The sequence below is a fragment of the Podarcis melisellensis genome (genome assembly GCF_964234715.1).
Source record: "Podarcis melisellensis genome assembly, chromosome: 6".
Taxonomy (NCBI): Eukaryota; Metazoa; Chordata; class Lepidosauria; order Squamata; family Lacertidae; genus Podarcis; species Podarcis melisellensis.
Window position 1 is genome coordinate 62,063,544 of NC_138538.1, and position 19,949 is coordinate 62,083,492.

Below are 19,949 nucleotides of genomic sequence, written 5' to 3' on the forward strand. Positions count from 1 at the left end.
TAGGCGGGCTGGGGTGTAAGTGTAAGTACCTGTGGTACTCTCTGGGCGTTTTGCTCAGCTCCCAACACCCCGGAGCTGGGAGAGGCGGGAGCTGGAGCCCAACACCACCTGAGGGCAAGTTCCCCATCCCGGATCTTGAGCAAGCGGCCAGCTCCTCCCCATTTAAATCAACCTGCAAAGGTCACACAGATCACTGCCCGCTTAAGAAACAAGAGCCCGAAACTCAAATCCCCGCAAGCTGTCTAATTAAACGCGCCCATAAAATTCTGCCGTGCGTGCCATCCTAACAACCCACGGTGTCCTTAGGAGCTGGAAAACAGCGGCAGCAGCAGCAAGCGGGGGAACAGGACTTATTCCGGGGTGGCGATTCCCATATCTACACGAGCACCAGGCACCGATCGAGTTAAAACAGCCGCTGCTGCGAGCCCGCTCCCTCCTGGCTTTTGCAACTTTGCTTACTAACAACTATTTATTGTCAGGGGTGATCTGCAGAGCATTAAGCCCACAAACAGAAGCTCGCGCGCAATCCCCCCTCCCCTTTCTCAAAACAAAGAGAGAGAGGGAGGGAGGGGGGAATATGCAACCAGCAAAGAAAAAACAGCTGAGGCGGGAGAGCAACTAGGCACCCGCAGCAAGCTCCGCCCCCCAAAACTTCTCCCTCTGCCAATCAGCGCCGGGCGAGAGCAGGGAAAGTTACTGACCCAGCTTTCCCAGCCTGGATCTCTCTCCCCCCCCCCCGGTGGCCCCTAGTCGAACGCCCCGGCTCATTTGCATGCCCCAATAGGGTGGCCGCATGCAAACGAGCCGGGAGACGGTTGGCTGGGGGTTGGCAGGATAACTCCGGCCCGGGGAGCCCTTTGTCCCTCAGAGTGGCAGCGCCGTGTGGGGAGAGGGAGGAGCGGGGAAGTGCGCGAAGGGATCGGCCTGAGCAGCGGGGCTGCAAGTGCCCGGGTGGGCGAGGAAGGCGAAAGGCAGGAGCGAAGCAGCACCGCCGCCGCCCCGAAGGATTTGACTTACTGGAGGGACACTTACCCGGAGGAGCCGAGAAGCAAGGCAGAGGGCGCAGGGCGAGGAGGAGGATTGAAGGCTGCCTCTCCCGTTCCCCCCGTTGGATTGGTTTCTTTGCAGGGATCTGCAGCTGCAATATGACTCTGGAAGAGCTCGCTGGGGAGCACCAGACTTTCGGAAGGTACGCGATGGCAGCAGCTGCAGCTCGGCTTTGCGGTGCGTGGCGGCGTGGAGGTTGGAGGGACAGGAGTTTGCCTGCTGCAGATTTCGCTGAGCTCTCCGGATCGAGGCAGCACAGGGTCGCCCAGCTCGCCGCCGCGACCGCCAGTCGCCTCACAGCTGGGACCGGGGGCGGGGAGGGAGACAAAAATGCTCTGGTGCAAAAAAATAAAATTGCCTGGAGGGGATCTGCGGAAGAAAGTAGATCCGCGCGTAAGGAAGAAAACCGGGAGTCGATTGCAGAGTGTGCGTGTGTCAGAGAGAGAGAGGCGTGGCGGGTTGTAGCTTTTCCCCTTCTTTTCTTTTTCCTGACAGGATAAGCAAGCGCACCTTTAACTCCAAATAACCTGCGCTTGGAAGCGATTTTCCTGTGGGAGCACTTGGCTCCCGCTTATTTCTGAACAGATCTCATTCAGGGGAGTTTCCAGCTCAGCTTCCCCTCAGTTTTGCAGGGCATGAGGGCGCCTGGAGGGAATGTGGGCTGGGGGGGGCGCTACTTAAGGCAAGGTGATCTATTCCCCCCCCTTGGATTTGTTTGGTGTGTTTTATTTAAACAAAAACGCTAATTAGAGCCTCTCGCTGTTTCCACACCCCCCTTTTTATTTTTTCTTCGGATGCCATCAGCATGGAGAAGGTAGGGGATGCCCTGGAGGAAGTCCTGAGCAAAGCCCTGACTCAGAGAAGCATCACCATCGGAGTGTATGAGGCTGCCAAGCTGCTCAACGTGTAAGTGAGAAACTGGCTTGCTGGTGCCCTTTTGTATTGATGAGTAACAAGAAACAGGTCCTCCCACCTCTCTTAGGGCAGCTGTGCCTGAGGACTTTTCTGAGGAAACACTAGATCAGTTAAGAGGCAAACTTGCAGTGTGCAGATAGGAAAACTTCCGGGCAGCTGTGTGGACATTGAATACTTGATCATGCATAACTGCCCCTACTTAGGCGCAGAGTTTCGTCTGTGGGGCAGATTTCAGAAAAAAACCTCTCCCCCTTTTACCCACAATGCCAGAGTTCCAAGCACCCAGTTGACAGTTGACACAATGGGAACTGCTGAACAGCGGTTTTGAAAATGTGCCCGTCCCCTTTAGTTTGGTGCTGAAATGTAATCGGGTCCCCCCCCCTTTGTGTGTGTGGGTGGGGGAGAAAGTGCAACAAAAACCCTCCCCCTTGCTCCACAGACCTTAGTTGTAGATACATAGCCCTTGAAAATTCAGCTCTTAAAATCCAGGGTGTGAAAGGTCAACCACATTGGGTGATAGCCAATGAATTTTGACTTGAAATAGATATAATAATCATGTTCATTGATTTCAGTGGTGAGTGAAATTTAGCTGAGTACAGTTCATAGAAAATAACATAATAGGACCCCCCCCCCCTGTATAGTATTTAGACAGTCGCGTTACCATGTGTTCATACGCCCTGTGACTTTGGTTCCTGTTTTGTCTCCCTTATGTCGTTGAAAAATGCATCATTGTTTGTTGGGGCTGTGACTAACTTAGTTGGCATCGTTTTATCCCTCCAGGGATCCAGATAATGTGGTGCTTTGTCTGCTGGCAGCCGATGAGGAAGACAACCAGGATGTTGCGCTACAAATTCACTTCACCCTGATCCAAGCTTTCTGTTGTGAGAATGACATTAACATACTCCGAGTGAGCAACCCAAGCCGGCTAGCGGAGCTGCTGCTCTTGGGGTCGAGTGGAGGAGGCGAGCAGCCTGCAGACCTGCACTGTGTGCTTGTGACAGTAAGTGCTGTGTTTCATTAACATGTTGGGCATAGAGGGCAGCCAGCATGACCTCACTGTTGCTTCAGAGTCTCCTTCTGGACTGTACAGCATTTCTTTGAAAGAAGCTGAATTGCAAATTGTAAAAATCTGTCTAAATACTCTAATCTCACTCTGGCTTAAAACAAAAACTGTAGTGGTTTCTTCAGTGTCCTTGCACTGGTGCACCTCTGCCTCTGTGGTTTGAAGGAAAGATCAGCATGACCTCCTTCACTAACCTTTTCCCCTGCACAAATCATACCACGCTTCCTACTTTGCTCATAGGGATTTTCGAGGCAAAGACATGTTCAAGCATGTTTCATCCTGCTGTTGGCAGGAGAAAACAACCCCATGAGTCACTTTCTACAGTAACTCCCTGTCTATATTTGTCTTTCCTTATTACTAATTGGCTCAGAGGTCATTATTAGATAACTCAGCTGAACTGTGATGAAAATACTCCGTCACTGTTACTCAATTCACCCAATTGAATGGGAATTGTGGACTTGTTAACCATAGCACATGAACATTGGTTTGTTTTTGAAAAATGATGTTTCTTTTACTGGTTTTAAAGAAATAATTAATTCCAAAATACCCTGTTGAATGTGCTACAAACTCAAAATTTACGCAGATCATTTATATTCGGTCTCTTTTACTGTTAGCAGTATCATTTAATTTTATTTCATGCTGACAATGATCCTTTTCCCTTTTCTCCCCCTTTCAGAATCCACATGCCTCTCAATGGAAGGATCCAGCCTTAAGTCAGCTGATTTGCTTTTGCCGGGAAAGCCGCTACATGGACCAGTGGGTTCCAGTGATTAACCTTCCCGAACGATGACAGCATATGGATGAAGCTGAATTGAACAGAAAAATTGCACTGAAGTTTCAAAATACTTTAGTAGCTTGCTCAGGAAGCAATTTCCCAGCCTGACACAAGGATTACAGTAACTGATGTCAAGTTGAGGTTGAACTACATGTTGTGAGAAAAGGAGAGACATTTGACTTTGCTGTTGGAAGATGATGGACCTGAAGCAGAGCTATGTTGGGGGAGCAATAGGAAGTCCTTGTGGAGGAAGTCTCGAGTTCTGCAAGAAGGTTGCAAAAACAGTGTGCCGATTTCCTTTCAGAACACACCAAATGTGCTTTGTTGGAGTTGTAGAAGAGCAACCTTTAGTTTCCGTTTTTAAATACCTTTCACTTGTAAGAGCTAAAAGGGTTAATTATTCTTAAATCTTTTGTTCCAACATGCTTGATTTCTTAAGTTTTTATTCTAAGAAATATTAACTTATTTTATGATACCGATGAAAGATTTATTTATGCTTGGGATTTTCAAGAGCAATCCTGCTTGCACCCCTTGTATTAAAAATGTTTGAACTGCTATATTTTAATAAATTGTTTGAAACTGGACTGTGTTGGCTGAAATAAAATTTTCAAAGCTATGGCTAATCAGTGTTTTTGCTTTTGTAAGAGAGCAGAAGAAGTTGGTTTTGGCAAAGCAGTTCTTGGAAAGCTGATAACTGCAAATGCCAGGATCATGCTGATCTAGGACCATGCCTCTAGGACATTGCACACAGAGCGCAGGGTGTACTTGGCCGGAAAGGTCCTAGATGTTCATTATCATGAACTGGATGGCCACTCCTACACAAAAGATGAACAATTCACAAACAAAATGAAAGAATTTGTGTGGACATTGGGGGAAGAAGTTGCCACTACCCGTACCCCAGGAAGAAGCTAAATGGTGCCTCTTGACACTCTTCAACTGTATATAGTCAGAGCAAATGGATTATTTTAAGGAAGTGTATTTTCCCAGATAACACTTTACACAGCGTATCTGGAAAAAATAAAAATGCGGCATCGCTGGAATGCTGGGGAAACGTACGTTGTGTGCAATAAAGGCATATTTCTGATTAAAGGACCTAAACATCTATGAAGGGGCAATTATTACCGTATTTTTCATCCTATAGGACACACTTTTTCCCCTCCAAAAATGAAGGGGAAATGTGTGTGCATCCTATGGGGCGAATGCAGGCTCTCGCTGAAGCTTGGAGAGCGAGAGGGGTCGGTGTGCACCGACCCCTCTTGCTCTCCAGGCTTCAGGAAGACATCCGCAGCCTAGGCAGCCCTGCGGGAGTTCCCGCAGGGCTGTCTAGGCTGCGGATAGCAGCCTGCCGCCCGGCGCGAAAGGGCCCTGAAGCAGAGCGCCCCTCGCACCAGGCAGACATCCGCAGCGTGGGGAGCCCTGCAGGAGTTCAAAATTGAGTGGAATCTAGGGAATGGCATGCACCAAACTCAGTAAGCTACATCGCATAACTTTTTCATAGAGATAGGCCAGTTGAAAACCATCCCAATAGCTACATACATTATGATTTCATTTTCACAGGTTGTTAGGAAAGACCCATTGAGCTGCTTGTATTATGCACAAGAGATATGTTTTGAAGAGGGCACTGCCTAAGTATATACACATGAGAAGCAAAAGAAAGGCAAACACTTTTGCAGAAGCTTTTGAAAGTAAATGGAAATATTCTGGAAAAAGGGTTGTAAACAAAGAGAGGTCAGGGCACATTGTGAAGGTCAGTGAGCAGGAAATCAAATTTACAATTTTCTGGGCATGAGCACTCATCGGAGATTTTAAAGGCTAAACCATTACATTTATAAAAGCTGCAGATGCTCTTTGTATTCAATACAGATACAGCCCAATGCATTTTCATGTATGAGGTAGAAACTCTCTTAAGGCACCCCATAATCCAGTATCTGCTGCAGACTACCTACATCCTGTGTAATGGTACAGCTGCCCCTGTAGCAGATGCCTTATGGTGCTCTCATACATTGCAGTATATACTCCAGAGAACATGTCCGGATCTTAGCTTTTTCCTAGGCTGTGGCAACTACATTTAAAGGGCAACTTGTAATCCTGCAGATGTTGGGACTACCATTTCTCATCAGTCTCAGCCAGCGCGGCTGTGGGTCAGTATGATGGGAGTGGCAGCCTAGTAACCGTTGCTCTTGTTATTTAATACTCACATTATTATTTTTTGCACCCCAGTGGCTCAAAGTGACTTACACAATAAAAATAGAAATAACAAAGACATTAAAATAAGGTATAAATGAACAAAAATGAAAACACTCATCCCAAAATATACTTAATAGAACGTGAGATACCCGCCCCACTTAAAAGATGGGCACCCTCCCCAAAAACCTGGGTAAAGAAGGTTTTGCCTTGTGCCTAAGGACAGATATGGATGGTGCTAGGTGTGCTTCCCTGGGGAGAGCGTCCCACAAGCAAGGGGCCACCACTTAAAAGGCCTGCTCCCATGTCGCCACTCTCAGCACTTCCCTTGGATAGAGTACACAACAGCGTGTCTGGGTTGGTTCATGTGGAGAGAGGCAGTCCTTGAGGTATTGAGACTCCTGGCCTGTGGAAGGTGTCATAGGTCAAAACCAGGACTTTGGATTGAGCCTGGAAACTAATTAGCATCCAGTGCAAGTTGAGGCAGGAGACAGTCTTGCCCCAGTCAGCAATCTGGTTGCTGAGTTCTGCATCAGCTGCAGTTTCCAAGCTGTTTTCGAAGGCAGCCCCTTGGACAATGCATTGCAGTAATACAACTTAGCGCAGACAACTGAAGCTAGGCTGTTTCTGTCCCATCTGGAGGGCACACAGGTTCCCCACCCTGTGCAAATGGGACATGCGGAAGCAGCCTAATTGTGCAAATCTTTCCTTGGGCAACGTGTTTCATAAAGGAGTATCTCACACAAGTGTCCCATACAATGATACAATAGAGCTGATTATCATGCCACTCTTGCACAGGTTCAGATGCTGCACTGAACAAGGAAGTTATGCTGCACAAAGGCCAAGGATGCAAGGGATGTTGTTGTGAAGCTGGTCAGTACTCGATGCCCACACAGAGCAAAGAAAGCATTAGTGATATGTCAAAAATAATGTTATTGGGAGCTAGAAAACGGGGATAAAAAAAGCATACATCACTCATCAGCTTACCCTAAGCTATTGAGCCTTGAAGGAAAGAAGCACAAACTGCAGCACAAAGAACAACAAAAAATTAGCAGTGAAAGAAAGCATGCAATTATTTGAAACATGACACTGTCCCTTGAAACCTTGAATTGCTGCTTTGCATGCAGTTTTAAGTATCAGTTTGACACTGAAATATATACAATTAAGGCATACTGGGCTTCCAAAAATATTTTCCCACTGTATTTTAATCTTAAAAATTTAGAGGCAGAAATGCTGCTCATTAAAATAATTATGTGAAACTTAATTTATTTATTTTTAAAGCTGGTAGTAAGTAAGAGAGCCATCATTCAAGGATTGCTGGTATGGAATGCTGCATGCCTGAATGAAAGGAATGGAATGGAGACTGCTCAGCAGCATATGCCAGATGGATGGAACCAGATGGCCGAGAATCCTGCACGCAGTTAAAGAACTATGACTAACTGCTGATGAAACTGAAGCTAAAGTATGTGTGTAGCTGCAAAAACTTGAAAACTAGTTTGCTAAGTCATCACTTGAAACTGCCGAAACGAAAACCTGAAAGGTATCAACTCCGACCATCTTATCCTCTATGCACACACAACTGGAGCTCTGTACACATTAGGAATGCTGCAGGTGGAGAATGCCCTTGGATCTTTCTGCAGGCATGTCTAATTGTGCCACACAGTGTCACTTGAAACATGTTAAAGCAGCATGCACAAAACATACACAAGTGGTATACGGCATGCATTCTCTGGATGAAATTTACAAATATGCCTTAACCAGGGAGGCAAAAAAAAAGATAGCAAGGGCAAATGAACACCTTGCTTTTTCAGAAGACTGCAGCTCCGTCATTCATCCCAACTCTCCCCATGCACAGTGATGAGCAAGCAGATTATTCACAGAATTGCCTCCTACTGGCTTGAAAGCAGGGGTGTGTGCTAGCTTAACAAGCCTTTTTTACACAACAGGCTGCAGCAGGAGTCTTCACATGGAAATATATGCAATGTAAGAAGGGACCTCTATAGGCTGAAGACTGCCAAAATCCAGGTGAGCTCCCTTCGTGCACTGGTGAAAGCAATGGAATGTCTGCAACTTTGGCTAGCGGACAACATGTATTCCACTCCACCGATTACCACTGCTGTCCACGACCTATTGTTTCTTGCTGGACCAGAGGCAGGTACACCGAGCAGAACAGCAACCACGGGCAAACTCTCTAGGTTGAATGACAAACTATTTAATGCCCATATCAGCCTGCTCAACAGGTAGAGCTTCAATGTTGACACTAGGAGGCTACTGACAGGAGTAAGAAGTGGATCATTTAACCAGACATGGATTTGTTGCACTTTCTACCTGCTGGTCATTACTAACCCCGAAGGATTTTGTTTTCCCACAAACTAGGTGGACAACCAACACACACATAGATGGAAGGAAATTCCACATCCAGTTTCATGCAGACTGTGTGTGAAGCTTTCAGCAGCAGCAATCGCCAGTGGGGAAGCAAATGCTGCCTTGCGTGGGGGTGGTGTTTATCTTCTCAGGGCTCAGTGACTTTCTAGAGAGCTTGACAGGCAGCAGTGTGCCAGGTACATTGGGACCCAGCACAAGAAGACAGTGAATGGGAAAGCTGAACCTGTTGCTCCTTTGGCAAGCGGCTTTCTCAGGCACAGACGCCCTGCAGAAACAGCAAGGTGACAATCCCATTCCCCATGTGGTGCTGTCAGCACTCACTCCATCACTGATGCTGTTCAATAAAAACTGTCTGTGTCAGTTGCACTTCTGTTTTTCGGATGGTGAGCATCCCCCCCTCTCTTTCCACTTGTTAGTCACCATGTCTTCATGTTGAGCACACAGAATTGAAGGAGGCGCACTGAGTTTACTGCCACCAGGTGTAAATCTGGAACATTCATAAAGAATGACTATGCGGAGGCCCAAGCAACTCAAAGTCTCCCTGAATCAAGCAGTCCTGCTGCAAAACACGGAAGTGAAATCCAGGTATGTGCTGATGAATGCATGGGACATAATCACAAAATCTATTAACACGAGAGAGTGAGTTAAGTTGATGGGATGGAGATGGCTGGAGCAAAATGAGCCACCTTGAAGAATAGGTCAGTTACCTGAGTGAGGACACAATAACCTCATAGAGGCAACTGCTCCTTCCATTTTGCTCTAGGCCTTTTTATGTCACTCAGCCATTTCCCCCTCCTGTTCACTGCACTTTCAGGAACACAGATTGCAAATGTGGCTCTTTCTTCCAGGAGTCTGCATAAAGGGGCTGAACTTGGAAGGATGTGCTCTGAGGAACAGAAACCAGCTTCCCTTTTAGCCAGAAGGACTCTTTTGAGATTTGAATCTCATGGATTCAAAGCAAACGACAGGTCAAATTTGTAGAAGTCCAGTGGAACACGGGATTCTGAACTCACAACTCCACTGGCCTTATTTGGCCTTCATGCACAACACAGAAAGCCACACTCCCCAGCCCTCCCAACTGATAAGCTGCAGCACAATGCCACAACACAGTGTTACATCAGCAGTCTTAGAATACGATGCTACCTTCACAGGCAGGTCACCACCAGCATAACTGAAGTCAACTGAACTACAATGAAAAACAGAGAACCGTATGAAAAGAAGTGATGTTTAATTAAAGTGTTTCATATCCATGGTACTATATTAATTGTGAACAAGTATCTTAATTACAGGGTTGTTGTTTTTTTTAACCCCTCTAATAATGGCAACTGGAAGCCATCTTTTAAGAAAAGATCAGGTTGTATGCAGATGCACAAAGTATGCAATCTTATTAGAGAACGATTGCTTGTGAAAGGCAAAAAACCAAAACAAATTAGATCTAGTAAAATAATTTCACAAATCCTTTTCCACCCCCCCGCCCCAAAGGCAAATCATGGTATTATTCTTGTCAATCTAAGATAATACAAGCAATATTTTGTGAAAGCAATTCAAAGAAAAACCAGAGAAGAAGTGTGCCTGTAAGAAGTAAGCAGATTACAACAAAGAAGAAAACAAAGCGTTTACTGGAGTAATATTTTACTTCTGAGGCATTTCTAATCAAAGCATGAAGACGCAGTGTAGTGGTACAGTTGTTGAAAACTCTTGTTTAAGTATCATAGTCTTTAATTTCAAAACCTCACAGTGGTCTAGTAGTAATTATTTTGGTTGGTTCAGTTTTCCCTGTTGAATTCTAGTAGGTGCAATGATCTAAGCACCATTGTGGTCTATAGGAGCCTCATACAAACCCCACAGAAATAAATGGAAAATGAGAAGAGGGATTGCATATGACGGCAGTATTTTCTACGCTATGCATTATGATTATAACCATCACCGCAAAGTTTGCTTTACACACAAAAAAAGCAATGTATGCATGTTTTGACTCTTTAATATGCCATTATTGGAAGGCTGGAAAAATGTGACAATGTGTTTAGCAGTTATCTAAAATCTGACAGAAGTGTCCCGAAGCAGCTAGCTGTATTTTGGTGTTGTGTTTACAGCTGTTCTGTGACTCAAAACTATGAATCGTCCAAAACTTAAAAAGAAACCAATACTGGGGTGAAAGTTTTCAAACCATGCGTTTTAAAGAGAAAGTCAAAAGGCATTTCTGAATGCAAAGTTGGCACAATTTTTGCTTAATTAAAATTGTGTTCCCGCACCTTACAACACGACATTTTTAATACTCTCCTTCAGTTAGTAAAATACATTATGTATAACACAGTTCTAAAGCACTGCTGGTGAAAATATTGGTTTGGATCCAAAGCACCGTGAGCAGAAGTAAAATAGCTACTAGCTCTGTGCTGTAGGAGCTGGCAGGTCACAGAGTGTTCCAACAGATAAGTTCTAGAGCAGTTCTCATGCAATCACTAGTCCAAACAGAACCATCAGCTTTAGGTATGCCCTGCAATCCTATGTACTTACTCAGAAGTAAGTCCTATTATGATTACCGTATTTTTCACTCTATAGGATGCACCGGACCATAGGAGGGGGAGAACAGGAAAAAAAAAATTCTCCCCCTCTCTGCTCAGCGCCCCTTCAGCGAAGCGGCAGGAGAAACGGAGCCCCTTCCATTTCTCCTCCCGCTTCGCTGAAGGGGCGCTGCACAGAGAGGAAAAACTGTGCAGCACCTCTCCAGCAAAGCAAAGCCTGGAGAGCTCTCCAGGCTTCAGGCAGCTATCCGTAAGCCTTCGGAGCACAGCGGGAACTCCTGCCCCCGGAGCGCTGCCTTTGAAGCCTCCGCAGAGCAGCGGGGTGAAGGCACCCCGCTGCCCTGCAGAGACTTGGTGCAGCCATCCACAAGCTAGAACAGCGAGACGGAGCGTTGCGCAGCACTCCGTCTCTCTGTTCTGGCTTTGGGCTTAGCTGCGCAGCCTGAATTCGCTCTATAGGACGCACACACATTAATTTTTGGAGGGGTAAATTGCGTCCTATAGAGAGAAAAATACGGTAAGTGGTGCTTACTCCACAGTAAGTGTGTCTAGGATTGCAGCCTCACTGCACAATCCTAAACCTGTCTACTCAGAAGAAAGTCCCATTGAGTTCAGTGGGGCTTATTCTCAGGTAAGCAGGTACAGGATTGCAGCCATAATTTCACTTTTCTTGCTCAACTCTTTAGCATGAGGTATAAAATAGTGCCCACCTAGGAGCACAAAACACCTTCTGCCATGTGCGAAAGAGCACCTTTGGATCCAAGCTATTTTGTCCTGGTGCTGCAACTCATGAGCATGCCAAATAGTGAAAAGGGTTTTAAAATACTCTTAGATTATAATAGCATTGATATCAAGGATAAAACAATAAACCCAGAAAATGGGTCTGGCATCTAGGGATACGCACCTCTAGGCATACATAAGGAAAACTAGGGGGTGGGAGTGGAAATGAGAGATTAGAAAATAGGAAAGGCATTGGACAGTGGCAATGCAGCCTCCGTTGACTTCTTTTCCATCTTTCCTGCAAATCTTACTCTAACCAGCTTGATAATTTTCTGACAGAGAGAATGGTTGTCCAGCTGGAACCATGCCAGCTGCCTAGGTCAGCAAGTGCTGGCACTGGCTTTGACAACAGGTATGCAATACTTATGCAGCATTTAAGCTTTACATATTTGGGAACTGAATAATTTGAATATATTTTAAATGGGTTCTATCGGCACTGTGTCACGTTTGATTCTTTGATTTTAAGGTTTAAGGACATGGCTTATCTCAAGCAAAATGGAGTGTAAATGGAAGGCAGTGCACGGAACATAAATTTCTCGCCTGCAACAATGGAATGTGTCCAAATTTATTGTCCAGTAAAGCATACACAGCAGCAGTTGCTGGTGACAGTGTAGTAGTGTATGCAGTACTGGGGGGGGAAACAGTTTGTGGAATTAAAACACCTAAACTTAATATGCAAGCAATTAAAAATGATTGCAAATGATGACATAGCATCTTCATTTTAATATGAAAGTACCAAATTGATTAATGCATCGAAAACTATATTTTTGTTTTTTCTATTTTAACAACAACAACAACAACAATCCTCCATTAATTTAATGAGTTAAAAACTGCAACAGCTTGGCTTCTGGAGTAAGGAGAATAACATTCCTAGGATTAATTCCATTTTTTAGGGAGCTAGCATCATTTTAAGACACTGTGACAGGATTTTTTTTTCAGCTTTTGGTCCAGTATAAGACACAAACACTCTTAGGGAACAGTTACATAACAATTGTGCCCATGCACTTCTCCACATTTAGACTGCAACCCTATATGCACTTATCTGTAGCAAGGTCTACAGAAGGTATTTCTGAATAGACATGGAGTTGCTGCTAGAGGCTTACTTGGAATAAGTGCCAGACAAACACAATACTCACATTACATGGTAGTGGAGTCACAGCTTCAGTGCCTGTCACATCTCAGCACAGCCATACAAATCAGTATGTTTTAAAAATTGGTAAAAACCACAACTTATGGCTTCCCCCACTGATTTGTAGGTAGTGAACTAGTTCTATGAATGGGTATTAAGATGGCAAGACATCGCATCCTCATTTGACACATTTTTAAAGATCTTCGTATGTAGTAAAGTCATGACCCAGACCCATGCTTGTACTGGCGTGACTGATTCAATGCGAACAAGCCTACAGAAAATGCGAGACTGCCCATGTAATAATATGGATGTGTGAATCAGCCTTTAGAAAGACAGATCTGGGTATCTCACAAATCAAAAGCTGCCCTATATTTTGAAATAAACCATCAGAGAAAGGAATGTCGCTATTTCAAAATGTGTAATCGGGAGTATTTGTTTCGTAGGACCTGTTATCCTGGTTCTTGATGAAGTAGCCATAAACTACGTTTCGGGTAGCAAGTGAAATGGCCGCAATGGGTAGCACAAATACAGATTATTTGCAGTCAAATTAATTAATATTATCAACAAACATACCTTCCTTTTGAGAGGGCAGACTGAAGTATATGGCAAGCAAAATCACGTGTGAAAGTTTATAGAGAAGTACTAAAAGAAACGAAGGTCAAATCTGCCTTTAGACAGAAATCTGCAAGACCTTGCTCCTGCAATTTCAAGTTAATATATTGCAGAGCATTATGGAGTGGAATAGGCACCTTGCTTTGCTGGCTCTGCAGCCAGCTTCTCAGGATTCAGTCACAGTGAAGTCAGGTCTTTTGGGGTCCTTCCCCCCCCCCCCATCTGCCACGAACCAGCTATTACTCCTGTTAGTTTAAAGCGAGAATTCTAGTTCTTTGCAACTAGGGAGGTTTTTCTTTAGTTTGGCTAAAGATGGAAACCTTTGGGCCTTGCTGTAAAAACAACGCTGAGTGGCTTTGCTTTCTGTGCTACTTGAGCACTGCTAAGGTTGTATCTAGCCATGCATCTCAAGTCTCCTTGCACATGGAACAACCCTGAACCCCAAATGTTTAACACATTCTGCAAATATACAGCTATGGCAGACCACAAAGTTAAAAACATGAAAGGACTGGCAAAGCACAGAATACTGATACATACCTGGGCTTAGAAGTCGATATTGATTCATTCCACTCAGTATTCCATCAACACATGAAGGCTACACAAACATTTTAATACCATTTACATTCATCAGAGATTTAGTACTGTGAATTGCTGCAACCCTTCAAGCATTTCCTCAGCACAACCACCAGTGTTTTCCATAGGCCTTGTGCAGAAGCAATAGCACCACGGATTGCACCCAGAGTCTCCCACTCCTCTGTAGATATTATTTGGCATTTGATAGACGTGGATTTAGCAATGAGAGAGAGAAAATAGCCTGGATGCTTACCGAAAAATTAACACAACAGGGAAGTGCGTAGGAAAGTTAGGCAGCAGATTCCCCCTTAAAGCACAACGAAAAAGGAGAAACTTATCTAGACTCCATTTTCAGAATCCATGTGTGACAGTCTAAATTTCAGAGGAAATGCAAGAAGGGAGAAGAACCAAAGGCTATAAATTTCAAAATCATTTTGAGAACAAGAATTTATACTAAGTTTACAAGTCCTTAAGACATTGTGAAAAAGATTAAGACATACTTGATGGTAAAAGGCATGAACTGCAGGAGTTATTGATAAATGCAGCAATAAACTTTGAAGGGCGTACTTAAAGAATGCACTTGGTAATGCGTGTATATATCTAAACAAACATACGCACGGACCATAGATACAGACACCAATTACATATACAAGGCTATACGCTGGTATAAAATCAAAATGTTAAAAGTAAGCTTGATTAGGACTCTACGCTGGTCTGCCTCACTAGTCGGAAAATGAAGTTCAGGCAACTTTGGTCTTGATTGTTCAACCTCACACCTGGAACTGTGAACAGTCATTGCACTTTTAAGTAAAACCCAACCCAACCCAACCCTCTCTTTATAACCCCCAAAGCCAACATAATCCAATTCCCAACTATGCTCTTAGAACCATTCCATTGACAAGAAGTAACTTTATAAACCTTGCATCCCCATTTAGAATGCGATAAAGAAAAGAGACCTTTTTAGAAAACTTAAAAGTTCATTTTAACACAAAATGTAAATGAGTTGCTGTTTTATGCGGTTGATACCAGGTAACCTTCGGGTTACTTCTCTAAGGATCTGCTTGGTTGCAGGGGAGGGTTTGAAGGCATTTTGCTGCTTAGCCTATAGGATAGTGCAGGTCTTTTTATCCTTGAAGGGGTTTTCCGAAGCAGGTATTCCCATTAGTAAAGGATCCTTCCTGGCATGCTCCTCACAGTAGCACATTAGATCTGCCGATGCCTTCGACACCTGAGGAATGTGTGAGAAGGGACACAGTAAATATGGAGCAGGTTGCCAACAACAGCCAACGAGCAAATGAGATTTCGAAGTGATATAGTTTGTGTGGAAAAAAATTCCCGAGGCAGAAAAAAGTTCATGTTGATTGAGCCTTACATGGATTTAGAATAATACTGCATGCCTTTGTAAAATAATTAAAAGCAGCAGAAACCAGCAAATAAAACAAGATGTGAAAGAATAAATTGATGGTCAGATGTTTTGCATATTCCCCACTGTATTGCTGGAAAGTATGTGCACTGACTGGGCGATTAAGCAAAATCTCTTCCTTGTGTTCTTAATTGGTGTACATTTCTTCTCAATATGTACATCAATTTTCACACAGTGACATTCTTTTTTAAGTACAATTCTCCACTAAATTCACACTGATGGCACACATGCTGTACATATGTGAACACAATCCCAATATATATGAAGAGAAAGATATCGCTTCTCTCTGGGACTGCCTAGACTAAAGGAACGTGTTCTTAACAGTAGATGGTGATGCGATGATCCTGGTCCGACTGCACTGGCTACTAATTAAGTTTCCGGGCCCACTTCAAAGTGCTGGTTTTGACCTGTAAAGCCTTAAATGGCTCAGGACTGCAATACCTCAAGGATCGCCTCTTTCCATATGAACCTACCTGGACCCTGAGATGATCTTCTGAGGCCCTCTTTTGTGTGCCACCTCCTCAAGAGGTTCAGAGGGTGGCAAGACGAGAACGGGCCTTCTCTGCAGTGGCTCCCCGTCTGTGGAATGCTCTCCCCAGGGAAGTTCACCTAGTACCTTCATTATACACCTTTAGGTGCCAGGCAAAAACGTTCCTTTTTAACTTGGCCTTTGGTTGATCTTATTGACATCCAACACCCTTTTAGAAATGTGTTTTTTGTGGGTGAGGTGGGGCTATTGGGTTGTTGTTTTGATTTTTATTAGGTTTTTGTGGTTTTATATCTTGATTTTATTCTGTGAACCGCCCTGAGACCCCCGGGTGTAGGGCAGTATATAAATTCAATTATTGTTGTTAATAATAATAATAATAATAATAATAATAATAATAATAAGCTCTGGAAAAGCGGGGGAAAGGAGGATTGTTTGCTTTATAAAGCAGATTTAAATAAACTAAAAGGTACTGCTTTAAACAATGGTCACTGAGTATGAATAAGTTCTTCTTACCTTTATTCTTTCTATAGAAGCTTCTATTCTCAACTGCTGAACAGTTCTTCTGGCCTGAGCTATGTTGTTTGTTGTGCCGGATGTTTTGCTAGACATTTTCACCGAGCTCTTTCAAGCACTGTAAAAAAAAGCCAATTGGTTATTTTTCTACAAATCAACAATGGTTTCTGATTAACACTGGCGATGGTTGTTCAGAAAATCCATCTGTTCAAATGGTCTTTGATCTGTGGTTGCTACTAAGCTGGAAAGAAAAAATGATTTCACAGTACAGTAATAAAGCAGCAAAAACTATTGGGAATGTTGGGTTTATAAACATAATTTTTCAGTTTAATAGCTATTCCAGTTCATAAACACAGACAATTTCATTTTCAAATGTGTTACAAAGGGAAACTACCAAGGGAATTTGACTTCTGTTTAAGACCTACCTGTTTCACTAACTTACAAAAATAAGAAGAGACAACATGTCATCATTATCATCAATAGCAATAGTTCTACAACATGAATGTACAAAGTGTTTTATTCTTCAGTTGCTCCCCTGTGAAATTAGGGTTGTGATCCCCATGATCTCATCTGCCCACATCTGCTTGTGCCAGTATCAATTAATAGGAATGGAACAATGTCATGTTTAAAAAAAAAGTTTACAGTCGTACCTTGGTTGCCGAACGCCTTGGAACTCATACGTTTTGGCTCCTGAATGATCAAAAACCAGAAGTGAATGTTCCAGTTTTTGAACGATTTTTGGAAGCCGAAGGTCCAGCGTGGCTTCTGCGGCTTCTGATTGGCTGCAGGAGCTTCCTGCAGCCAATTAGAAGCCACACTTTGGTTTTGGAAGTCCAAAGGACTTCTGGAGCGGATTCCGTTCAACTTCCAAGGTACGACCTTTCCTCCAAGGAGCTCCAAGTGGCATACACACTTCTCCCCTTCTCCATTTTCCCTCTCACAACAACACTATGAGGTAGGTTAAGCTGAGAGACTGTGACTGGCCCAAGGTCACCCAGTGAGCGTTAAGGCTGAGTGGAAATTTGAACCCAGGTCTCCAAAGCTGTAGTCCAGCACTCCCCTCCCCACTTCTCATCAGGGAGCAGGGGATGTGCTATGTGGAGTGAGTTCCTGCATCTCTGCTTGCTCACGGGCACAATCCAGGTACCACAATCAATCAAGCTCTCCAAACAAATGGTAGCATTAAAGTCCCAGGTACATTTCTATATACAGTGAATTTCTCCCCTTTTCCTCCCCTTCACAATCCAAAGCAGAAATACTACTTCCTTTCCTTTTTAAGTTTGGGGTGAATGTGGCAAATCACGCTAAGAGCTCTTTATTAACATTTGCTCCAATGCACAAGTTTGTTTCTACTTATCTTTTCAATATTCAAGTTCTAATAGACCCCATTTAAATCCGTGTTCCTTCAGAAAATGATGTTGCTAAAACTGATTCAAAGTAATGCTCATCAGTGTTTATTCCAGGGATGGGAAAGCTGTGTGGCCCTCTAGATGTTGGACTCTTACTTTTTGTCAACCCCTGATAGGGTGGCCAATGGTCATGGGAGTTGTATTTCCAACATCACCTGGAGGTTCCACCACTAATTGCTATCCCTAGGTTATTTTCTGGTCCCATGCTGCAAAGGACCTTTTCAGAACTCAAATATTTCAAAGGCATTTTTCAAAATACCATGTAATTTCTTCTAAATTCTAAGCTCTAAATACATCTACCGAAGGTGTCTGTGTTGGAAATCTGCAGTGATGTGAGAATATAAGTGATTCAAAAGCAGAAGAAAGATACTATGGTGTTTTTTGTTTTGTTTTTTAAATCAAATCCCTTTTCTTTAGCCAATCCAAACAGTATTGTTCCTCACTTTTGGACTTGACTGCATAGCCGAGAACAAGAGTTCAAAGAAGCAACTGAGTCACAGGGTTTTAACAATCCTACGACTGGCTACCTTCCAATGAATCGTCAAGACTTTGATCATCGTGTTTAGCCAAAGCCTGACCACAGTAGCACATGACAGCGTCTGCAATGGCATATGAGTGGCTAAAATGCAATTCCTGAACAGCTTTCAAGGTTATATCTGAAATGATGCCAAATACTAAAATGTTTACTGATAGTTACGTGCGTAGATGCTCTGTTACAGCCAAACTCTATGAAGTAATAAAACAAGATTCTTGCATCTTGTGTAAGCAAACAGAAAAAAACACAGAAAAACAATAACAATACCAAGTCTGGCTCTGACTAGAAAAGACAAAAAATCCCAACTCCTAAAACCAAACTGCAGCACAAAGACATTATCAGTCTGAGATCAGGCTGGTACTTTCACCCTTTTGCAGTTTACAGTAAGGTGTAAATCACTTAAAGCTTTGAAAATATTTTTCCATCACTATATTCACAATAGTGCATTCTGTTACAGCTCCCCCTCCCCCAGTAATACTAGCACTTTGTATGTTGTAAACCTACTGAATTACAGAGCTGCCTTCAAAAGCCATAGCCTTATTGAGATGTCCAACTCAGACAAGGGGGAGATTCTTAATGGGCATCCAAGATTAGTAACGGATTGGATGTGGGCTAACAAACTGAAGTTTTGTCCAAGCGGCAGAAGATCAGCTAATCCAGCAATAAGGTTTTGGCCCTCTAAAAACCATGTTGACTTTTAATTAGACAGTAAACGGGTGGCATTGTGGTCTAAACCACAGAGCCTAGGGCTTGCCGATCAGAAGGTCGGCGGTTTGAATCCCTGTGATGCGGTGAGCTCCCGTTGCTCGGTCCCTGCTCCTGCCAACCTAGCAGTTCAAAAGCACGCCAAAGTGCAAGTAGATAAGTAGGTACCGCTCTGGCGGGAAGGTAAACGGCGTTTCCGTGTGCTGCTCTGGTTCGCCAGAAGCGGCTTAGTCATGCTGGCCACATGACCCGGAAGCTGTACGCCGGCTCCCTCGGCCAATAAAGCGAGATGAGTGCCGCAACCCCAGAGTCGTCCGCGACTAGACCTAACGGTCAGGGGTCCCATTACCTTTACCATCACCCAGCCCCTTTTTCTGTCTTGCTTGTTTTTAGTTGTTGTTTCGTTACTTATTAGATGCATTTACCCCTTTTGATCATTATGAGACACTGGCACTCTAATAGCCACCTACACTGGCACAGCTAGTTTTTCTTGTGAACACATGCCAATTCTGTGCATATGACACCTATAGAAAAAGAGCAGGGGCTCCATAACAAAACATGTACACAAGTACACAGCCAGTATAATCCATGAGAAATAGTGTCCAGAAGGGAGGGAGGACTGTAATCCAAAGTCCTGCAGTAAGAACATGTATTAACGGGATCAGCTGCAGTGTAGGTGGCTATTAGAGTATCAGATCTCAGCAACGGCTTGTGCCAGACTGCACGAATGTGTCATCGTCCAAGCTTCCTGGCAGCAAATTCCGTTCCTACCCCTTCCTAGCAAAGTAATCTCTCTGTGGGTTGGAGGTGAGAGGGAATGCAGCATAGGACATGCTGTTATTTATAAGGGAAAGGAGGGCCACTTTCAATTTGTCTTTTTGTTTTTGTT

At 43.9% G+C, this 19,949-nt stretch overlaps 2 protein-coding genes and 1 long non-coding RNA gene across 4 annotated transcripts in view; 2 read left to right on the forward strand and 1 right to left on the reverse strand.

Annotated features, from left to right (window-relative positions):
- Positions 1 to 1,038: 1,038 nt before the first annotated feature.
- GADD45A (growth arrest and DNA damage inducible alpha) lies at positions 1,039 to 4,423 on the forward strand. Its single transcript, XM_081914703.1, has 4 exons — positions 1,039 to 1,189; positions 1,852 to 1,953; positions 2,743 to 2,962; positions 3,702 to 4,423. Exons 1-4 carry the CDS (start codon positions 1,146 to 1,148, stop codon positions 3,813 to 3,815), a joined length of 480 nt encoding a protein of 159 aa, XP_081770829.1. The 5' UTR covers positions 1,039 to 1,145; the 3' UTR covers positions 3,816 to 4,423.
- Positions 4,424 to 9,125: 4,702 nt separating this feature from the next.
- On the forward strand, positions 9,126 to 12,306 carry LOC309372359. Its single transcript, XR_014169450.1, has 2 exons — positions 9,126 to 10,910; positions 11,414 to 12,306. It is a non-coding gene; the product is annotated as an uncharacterized lncRNA (long non-coding RNA).
- A 153-nt stretch (positions 12,307 to 12,459) lies between these two features.
- GNG12 (G protein subunit gamma 12) overlaps positions 12,460 to 19,949 on the reverse strand; it is a 40,360-nt gene continuing 32,870 nt past the window's right edge. For both annotated transcript variants that reach the window (XM_081915911.1, XM_081915910.1), the window contains 2 exons: positions 16,412 to 16,529; positions 12,460 to 15,213 (listed from right to left, as the gene is read on the reverse strand). In XM_081915911.1, the coding sequence (XP_081772037.1) occupies positions 15,088 to 15,213; positions 16,412 to 16,507 (222 nt within the window). In that variant the 5' untranslated portion in view covers positions 16,508 to 16,529 and the 3' untranslated portion in view covers positions 12,460 to 15,087. The remainder of the gene's footprint in view (positions 15,214 to 16,411; positions 16,530 to 19,949) is intronic.

What these genes read in the sequence shown, in the direction of transcription:
- GADD45A (XM_081914703.1), top strand. Translation starts at nt 1,146, where the DNA reads ATGACTCTGGAAGAGCTCGCTGGGGAGCACCAGACTTTCGGAAG. An exon ending in GCTGCCAAGCTGCTCAACGT is followed by an intron (nt 1,954 to 2,742) that starts GTAAGTGAGAAA and finishes TTATCCCTCCAG; the next exon opens with GGATCCAGATAATGTGGTGC. An exon ending in TGCACTGTGTGCTTGTGACA is followed by an intron (nt 2,963 to 3,701) that starts GTAAGTGCTGTG and finishes TCCCCCTTTCAG; the next exon opens with AATCCACATGCCTCTCAATG.